Source organism: Somniosus microcephalus, chromosome 8 (genome assembly GCF_052327205.1).
Source record: "Somniosus microcephalus isolate GS21.2 chromosome 8, FLI_Smic_1.0, whole genome shotgun sequence".
In the NCBI taxonomy this organism is placed as follows: domain Eukaryota; kingdom Metazoa; phylum Chordata; class Chondrichthyes; order Squaliformes; family Somniosidae; genus Somniosus; species Somniosus microcephalus.
In genome coordinates this window covers 142619147-142628212 of record NC_140994.1, presented here as the reverse complement: position 1 = coordinate 142628212, position 9066 = coordinate 142619147, and the positions used below count along the sequence as shown (strand labels likewise).

General features: G+C 43.2%; 1 protein-coding gene across 1 annotated transcript; it reads left to right on the top strand.

Annotated features, from left to right (window-relative positions):
• The first annotated feature begins 3524 nt into the window (after window positions 1-3524).
• LOC147113835 (actin-1-like) lies at window positions 3525-5048 on the top strand. The gene has a single exon (XM_085994044.1). The coding sequence runs from the start codon at window positions 3652-3654 to the stop codon at window positions 4777-4779; it is 1128 nt and encodes a 375-aa protein (XP_085850170.1). The 5' UTR covers window positions 3525-3651; the 3' UTR covers window positions 4780-5048.
• Window positions 5049-9066: the final 4018 nt, after the last annotated feature.

Here is a 9066-nt window from a genome sequence, read left to right as displayed (position 1 = left end):
TATATAAAAGCTTTTACAGTCAGTTTTTATGTTCCCTGAAAGCTTACTCTCATATTCTATTTTCCCCTTCTTAATTAATCCCTTTGTCCTCCTTTGTTGAATCCTAAACTGCTCCCAATCCTCAGGATTATTGCCTTTTCTGACCAATTTATATGTCCTCTCCTTGGATCTTATGCTATCCCTAATTTCCCTTGTTAGCCACGGTTGAGTCACCTTTTTTGTTTTATTTTTATGCCAAACTGGGATGAACAAATTCTGTAGTTCATCCATTCGGTCTTTGAATGTTTGCCATTGCCTATCCACCGTCAACCCTTTGAGTGACATTCCCCAATCAATCCTACCCAACTCGCTCCTCAGACCATCGTAGTTTCCTTTATTTAAATTTAGGACCCTAGTCTCTGAGTCAACTACTTCATTCTCCAGCTTAATGAAGAATTCAATCATATTATGATCGCTCCCACCCAAGGGGCCTCGTACAACAAGATTGCTAATTAATCCTTTCTCGTTACATAATACCCAGTCTAAGATGGCCTGATCTCTGGTTGGTTCCTCGACATATTGGTCCAGGAAACCATCCCGTAAACACTCCAGGAATTCCTCCTCCACAGTATTGTTACTAATTTGGTTAGCCCAACCTATATGTAGATTAATGTCACCCATGATGACTGCTGTGCCCTTATTGCACACTTCTCTAATTTCCCTTTTAATGCCATCCCCAACCTCTGCCTTACTGCTTGGAGGTCTATATACCACTCCCACTAACGTTTTCTGCCCCTTAGTATTTCTCAATTCTACCCATACAGATTCCACATCATCAGAGCTAATATCCTTCCTTACAATTGTGTTAATCCCTTCTTTAACCAGTAATGCTACCCCACCTCCCTTTCCTTTTTGCCTATCTTTCCTGAATATCAAATACCCCTGGATGTTGAGTTCCCAGCCTTGGCCATCCTTGAGCCACGTTTCTGTAATCCCAACCGAATCATTTTCGTTTACCTCTATTTGCGCAGCCAATTCATCCACCTTATTATGAATGCTCCTCGCATTAAGACACAAAGCCTTCAGGCTTGTTTTTTTAATGCTCTTACACCTATTAGAATTATTATTTACTGTGGCCACGTTTGATTTAAACCGTTGATTTCTCTGACTGCCACTTTTGTTTTTCTCCTTCCTATCTTTTGCTTTTATCCTTGTTTCCCTTTCCTCTGTCTCCCTGCTCAGGTTCCCAACCCCCTGCCATTTTAGTTTAAACCCTCCCCCCAGGACATTGGTTCCAGCCCTGCCCAGGTGCATACCGTCCGGTTTGAACTGGTCCCACCTCCCCCAGAACCGGTTCCAATGTCCCAGGAACTTGAATCCCTCCCCATTGCACCATTCCTCTAGCCATGTATTCATCTGAAATATCCTTCTATTTCTACTCTGACTAGCACGTGGCACTGGTAGCAATCCTGAGATTACTACCTTTGAGGTCCTATTTTTTAATTTACCTCCTAACTTCCTATATTCCGCTTTTAGGACCTCATCCCGCTTTTTACCTAAATCGTTGGTGCCTATATGCACCATGACAACTGGCTGTTCACCCTCCCCTTCCAAGATGTTCTGCAGCCACTCTGAGACATCCTTGACCCTTGCACCAGGGAGGGAACACACCATCCTGGAGTCTCGTTTGCAGCCGCAGAAACGCCTATCTATTCCCCTTACAATAGAATCCCCTATTACTATAGCTCTCCCTCTCTTTTTCCTCCCGTCCTGTGCAGCAGAGCCACTCCTGGTGCCAGGAAGTTGGCTGCTGCTGCTTTCCTCTGATAAGCCATCCCCCCCAACAGCACTCAAAGTGGTGTATCTGTTTGAGAGGGGGGTGTCCACAGGGGACCCCTGCACTAACTGCCTGCACCTAGTACTCTGCCTGTTGGTCACCCATTCCCTTTCTTCCTGTCCAATCTCTACCTGCGGTGTGTCCAACTCCGTAAACGTGCTATTCACGACGTTCTGAGCATCGCGAATGCTCTAGTATGCATCCAATCACAGCTCCAGTGCCGCAATGCGGTCTGTCAGTAGCTGCAGCTGGATGCACTTCCTGCACATGTAGTTGTCAGGGACACCGGAAGTGTCCCTGAGTTCCCACATATCGCTGGAGGAGCATACCACATGGCCGGGCTGTCCTGCCATGGCTTACCCTTTAATTAATTGAATTTAAATTAAATCAATCAATCCCACTAATTACAGTACAGTTCAATGGTTTACCAACAGTCCCCGCTACACCAGAGAGACCTTAGTAACTATAAACCACAGAGTTAAAGTTTAAAAAAGAGAGAAATACTCACCAACCAATCACTTACCAATTACACTTTCTGTACCTGATTTGACATTGAATTAACAATTCTAGCTGACACTTCCAGGTTCAGACTGTGCTGCTCATTAACAATTCTTAAATCTGACTGGTTAAGGAGGTACACAGTTGCTTTCCCTGTTCACACAGGTCCCAGATGCTCCATAGAGGGCACCATGCTGTTTTGATAGTTGGCTGAGAGAAACTTCCAGTGCAAAAGCCCATAAAAAGTCTATGGGAAAGTGCAAGTGTAATCCGGCCTATTGAGTCACAACCTTACTGTCACTTTGGTCAGAAATAATTCTAATCTAAAAATGTCTAATTTTACAAAGTGGCAATAGATCTAGTGATAGTCAGAGACAGTGCTAGTCTGACAGCAGGTCCGGGGTCAGACAGTAGCAAAAATAGCCTAATCCAGTTCATTCATGGCAATCCTACTGTAATCAGTCAAATACAATCCCAATCTAACAGAAGTTTGAACATGAATCATTGACAATTTTATTGTAAGAGAATATCTATTATCAATAAGTGATAATTCTTAGTCTATGACATTTAAAAGCGCATTCAATTTCAATCTTAGTGTAACTGGGCCTCAAATAACAACGAGTGACAACCCCAAAACAAAATTAGCAATCACAGTCTAATATCAATCAGCTACAATCACAGTCTAACATCGGTCAGTGTTGATGACAGTCCAGTGTGAGCTGCAATTTGTGACAAATTCAGAATAACAGGCGGCCACATCAGTCAGCAATTGATTATCAATATGTTCAGAAAGATCAATAAAGTAACTAGAGTTTATTTAGTCTAATTTTTATTTGAAATATATTCAGAATTAGATCATGTTTAACTGGGTTTTCATCCCATTATGTGAATTATGCATACTTTGTAATATATGATTATCTGTAAGCACATTCTAGAATACTCTTGTTATTGACTTTAAATGTTACTGATGTTTCAATATGGGATAGACAGGGCTGCATTCATAAATTCAAGTTCTGTTGATTGTGCTTTTCTACTCTATTTGGACATGCTAACTAACTCATGCAGCTGTAACATAGCTCATGAGTGGGGTGGGTATCAGGTAATACTGAAGTGGCTCATGTCCCTAATCATCTGGCTGTCCATTGTGGCATCATCATTGGTGTAATAATCTGAGCTGCTTAACCCCCTCCCCCCTAAGCAGTGACTGCACTGACTGTAGTTGCCTGTGCAGAGGAAGCAAATATTAATTGACAAACCCCCACCCCACCCCCAAAGTTTGTAGAAATTCAAAATCAACAAGTGCCTTCTCTCAACGTATTTGCACATCATCGTGTAATATGATCAAAATGATGGCTAATCCTGCTGTGATCATTGACAATGGATCTGGGCTCTGCAAATCTGGGATAGTTGGTGACAGCATCCCTACATCAGTCATACCATCCGTTGTGGGCTGCTCCAAAGCTACAAAGGGGTCACGTAATGCCAACCTAAAAGACTATTATGTTGGAAAAGCAGCCCAAGCTAGAAGAGATGTCTTGTCTTTGAAGTATCCTATTGAACGTGGTATAGTGACCTCTTGGGAGGAGATGGAGATGATCTGGAGATATATATATGGTTTTGAACTGCGCGTGAAATCCAAAGAGAGGCCAATTTTGATGACTGCTGCCCCATTGACTCCTTTCTTTAATAGAGAAAGGATGGCTGAAATCATGTTTGAAGGTTTTTCTGTGCCAGCGATGTTTGTAGCTATCCCAGCTACATTAGCACTTTATACATCAGGCCGTACGCGAGGTGTAGTCTTGGATAGTGGATATGGAGTAACTGATGCTGTGCCCATCTATGAAGGCTACTACCTTCCTGATGCTGTACAAAGGCTTAATCTGGCAGGAAGTGATATCACTGAAAATCTTTGGAGGCTCATGTTGGAGAATGGGCACTCTTTTGCTGAAAAAATGGAGACAGAGATTGTCCAGGATATCAAGGAGAAACTGTGCTACGTTTCCCTTGATCCTAAACTGGAGAGCAAGAAGCCCGTTGAGGAAACCCAACATGAGTACAGGATGCCAGACGGTACTCAGATTGTGATCAAAAATGAGATCTTTGGAGCACCGGAGTTATTTTTTACACCAGAGAATATGGGATTGAAGGAAACTGGAGTTCACCAGCTAATGTTAAGCAGTATTGCAAAATGTGAGCAAAGACTGCATAAAGAACTGTATAGCAACATGTTATTATGTGGTGGCTCAACCCTCTTCCCAGGAATGGAGGAACGTTTGCTCAAGGAGATCAAGCTGCATACACCCAGTGAAATACAAGTCAAAGTCATCGCCCCGCCAGAAAGGAACTATTCTGTTTGGATTGGAGCTTCAATCTTAACACGTTTGGCATCCTTCAAACATATGTGGATCACTCTCAATGATTACAATGAGTTTGGGCCATCTGTGGTGAACAAGAGATGTTTTTAAAAACTGTTTGTTCCAACGTGTGACTATAGCGATCACATTTTAAAATATATGTGATCAAATACTAGTTCATAACTCACGAAGTCTTGAGTGTTGGTCAAATCAACAAAAGATTTGGAATTAATATTTCTTGTGGGTAATTCTGGTTTGGTTGTATTTTTTGGCACCCTTGCTTTGTATAAATGGAGCCAATCCTGAATGGTAGACAGACAATTGAGTTTAAAAGAGCGAAAAGTAGTAGAGTCACTAACTTGTAAAATGAACCTGTAAACTTGTTTTGGGCCTTTTCTTCATTGTCAGGCCGTGTGGTTCAGGAGTCTATAGCTTTGCATTTAACCAATTCCTCCTCCCTCCCCTCAGTCAACCTCTTATTTACTTCACAGCATGCCACAGAGTAATTTGACAGGTCTCCACTCTCTTTGTCCTTGGGCAACTAACGAGGAAGGATTCACTGTGCTAAAAAAATCTCCTTCCAGATCCCCTGAGGGCCCTGAATATACCTAACGACACAAAGCAGAATGTCCCAGGTTTGATCCGTGCTCTGTAGAGTTGGCCAATCTCAACCAGAGCATTAGTTAAGGTGCTACTCCTGGGTTATGGAGAAGAAAAGTCAGCACATCGTTTCCACTTCTGATTGCTATTTATTGACGTCTGCTGGAAAGTGTATATGCGGACAGTAGTTGAGTATGGGATGGGGTTCAACTCTGACGCTGCCCACAGCTGAGGAGTCTGCCAACACTCACCGTCTAGCCTCACACTTGTAGTATGTCTATTTGGGCTGCTAGTTCCCATGGATCCTCAATGAGGCATAAGTTCGCACCTTCTGGGAAAAAATGGGGAGCAAAATTCTGTCTATAAGTTGATTCAAAACTTTTTCAGCGATGAGGTTAAATGGGCTCTTCATGTTTAGAAATGTAAAAAAAAGACAACAAGACAAGTTGGGGAAGGGCACTTTGGGGGTGGAACTTTCATCCTTTTATCCTACATGTCTCCCTCATAAAATTTCAAGCAATCTTCTTACAGAAGAGCTCCTGATTGATATTGGCATGCTTTAGCTCCTAGAGACCTGATACTTCAGGGAAGGTAAATCCCCTGATTTGAGCACATCTGATGGCCTTGGGATTAGTCACAAGTGTCTACATTAACACAAAAGGCAATTGGCTTTAATTTCCTATCCTGGCCTGAGTACTGTTGGGCTGAGTAATGCTATGTATTCAGTCAGTATTGACTTAGGGAATCAAAGAATCATAGAAATTTACGGCACAGAAGGAGGACCTTCGGCCCACTGTGTCTGTGGCGGCCGAAAAAGAGCTATCCAGCCTAATCCCACTTTCCAGCTCTTGGTCCGTCGCCCTGTAGGTTTCAGCACTTCAAGTGCATATCCAAGTATTTTTTAAGTTCCAAAGAAAACAACCCCAGCCTATCCAATCTTTCTTCATAGCTAAAATTCTCAAGTCCTGGCAACATCCTTGTAAATCTCCTCTTTACCCTCTATAGTGCAATCACATCTTCCCTGCAATGTGGTGACCAGAACTGTACGTAGTACTCTAGCTGTGGCCAAACTAGTGTTTTATACAGTTCTAGCATAACCTCCCTACTCTTATATTCTATGCCTTGGCTAATAAAGGAAAGTATCCCGTATGCCTTCCTAACCACCTTCTCTACCTGTCTAACAACAGAAAATAAACCAGGGCCCTTAAATATACTATTTAACGGTAGTGTAATTGGTGGGATTGATTTGATTTAATTTAATTGCAATTAATTAAAGGGTAAGTCATGCCAGGAGAGCCCGGCCCCGTTGTATGCTCCTCCTGTGCTATGTGTGTGCTGGAAGTGTGTCCAGCTGCAGCTACTGCCAGACCGCATTGCGGCACTGGAGCTGCGATTGGATTCATACTGGACCATTCGCGAGGCTGAGGAGGTCGTGAATAGCACGTTTGATCAGTTGGCCACACCACAGGCAAAGGTTGGACAGGCAGAAAGGGAATGGGTGACCAACAGACAGAGTACCAGGCACAGGTAGGTAGTGCAGGGGTCCCCTGTGGACATCCCCCTCTCAAACAGATACACCACTTTGAGTACTGTTGGGAGGGATGGCTTACCAGAGGAAGGCAGCAGCAGCCAAATTCCTGGCACCAGGGGTGGCTCTGCTGCACAGGACGGGAGGAAAAAGAGGGGGAGAGCTATATAATAGGGGATTCTATTGTAAGGGGAATAGATAGGCATTTCTGCGGCCGCAAACGAGACTCCAGGATGGTGTGTTGCCTCCCTGGTGCAAGGGTCAAGGATGTGTCAGAGCGGCTGCAGAACATCTTGGAAGGGGAGGGTGAACAGCCAGTTGTCGTGGTATATATAGGTACCAACGATATAGGTAAAAAGTGGGATGAGGTCCTAAAAGCGGAATATAGGGAGTTAGGAGGTAAATTTAAAAATAGGACCTCAAAGGTAGTAATCTCAGGGTTGCTACCAGTGCCACATGCTAGTCAGAGTAGAAATAGAAGAATATTTCAGATGAATATGTGGCTAGAGGAATGGTGCAAGGGGGAGGGATTCAAATTCCTGGGACATTGGAACCGGTTCTGGGGGAGGTGGGACCAGTTCAAACCGGACGGTTTGCACCTGGGCAGGGCTGGGACCGATGTCCTAGGGGGAGTGTTTGCTAGTGCTCTGGGGGAGGGTTTAAACTAAAATGGCAGGGGGATGGGAACCTGAGCAAGGGGACAGAGGAAAGGGAAACAAGGATAAAACCAATAGATAGGCAGGAGAAAAACAGAAGTGGCGGTCAGAGAAATCAACGGTTTAAATCAAACATGGCCACAGTAAATAATAATTCTAATAGGTGTAAGAGCGTTAAAAAAACAAGCCTGAAGGCTTTGTGTCTTAATGCGAGGAGCATTCGTAATAAGGTGGATGAATTAGCTGCGCAAATAGAGGTAAATGAATATGATTTGATTGGGATTACGGAAACATGGCTCCAGGGTGGCCAAGGCTGGGAACTCAACATCCAGGGGTATTCAATATTCAGGAAAGATAGGCAAAAAGGAAAGGGAGGTGGGGTAGCATTGCTGGTTAAAGAAGGGATTAACACAATTGTAAGGAAGGATATTAGCTCTGATGATGTGGAATCTGTATGGGTAGAAATGAGAAATACCAAGGGGCAGAAAACGTTAGTGGGAGTGGTATATAGACCTCCAAACAGTAATGCGGAGGTTGGGGACGGCATTAAAAGGGAAATTAGAGAAGTGTGCAATAAGGGCACAGCAGTCATCATGGTGACTTTAATCTACATATAGATTAGGCTAACCAAATTAGTAACAATACTGTGGAGGAGGAATTCCTGGAGTTTTTAAGGGATAGTTTCCTGGACCAATATGTCGAGGAACCAACCAGAGATCAGGCCATCTTAGACTGGGTATTATGTAACGAGAAAGGATTAATTAGCAATCTTGTTGTACGAGGCCCCTTGGGTCGGAGCGATCATAATATGATCGAATTCTTCATTAAGATGGAGAATGAAGTAGTCGAATCAGAGACTAGGGTCCTAAATTTAAATAAAGGAAACTACGATGGTCTGAGGAGCGAGTTGGGTAGGATTGATTGGGGAATGTCACTCAAAGGGTTGACGGTGGATAGGCAATGGCAAACATTCAAAGACCGAATGGATGAACTACAGAATTTGTTCATCCCAGTTTGGCATAAAAATAAAACAAAAAAGGTGACTCAACCGTGGCTAACAAGGGAAATTAGGGATAGCATAAGATCCAAGGAGTGGACATATAAATTGGCCAGAAAAAGCAGTAAACCTGAGGATTGGGAGCAGTTTAGGATTCAACAAAGGAGGAGAAAGGGATTAATTAAGAAAGGGAAAATAGAATATGAGAGTAAGCTTGCAGGGAACATAAAAACTGACTGTAAAAGCTTTTATAGATATGTGAAGAGAAAAAGATTGGTGAAGTCAAGCGTAGGTCCTTTGCAGTCAGTATCAGGGGAATTAATAATGGGGAACAAAGAAAGGGAAGACCAATTAAATACATATTTTGGTTTTGTCTTCACAAAGGAGGACACAAATAACCTCCCAGAGATGCTGGGGAGCATAGGGTCTGATGAAAGGGAGGACCTGAAAGAAATCAGTATTTGTAGGGAAATGGTGTTTGGGAAATTGATGGGATTGAAGGCCGATAAATCCCCAGGGCCTGATAATCTACATCCTAGGGTACTTAAGGAAATGGCCCTAGAAATAGTTGATGCTTTGCTGAACATCTTCCAGCATTCAATGGAATCTGGAACAGT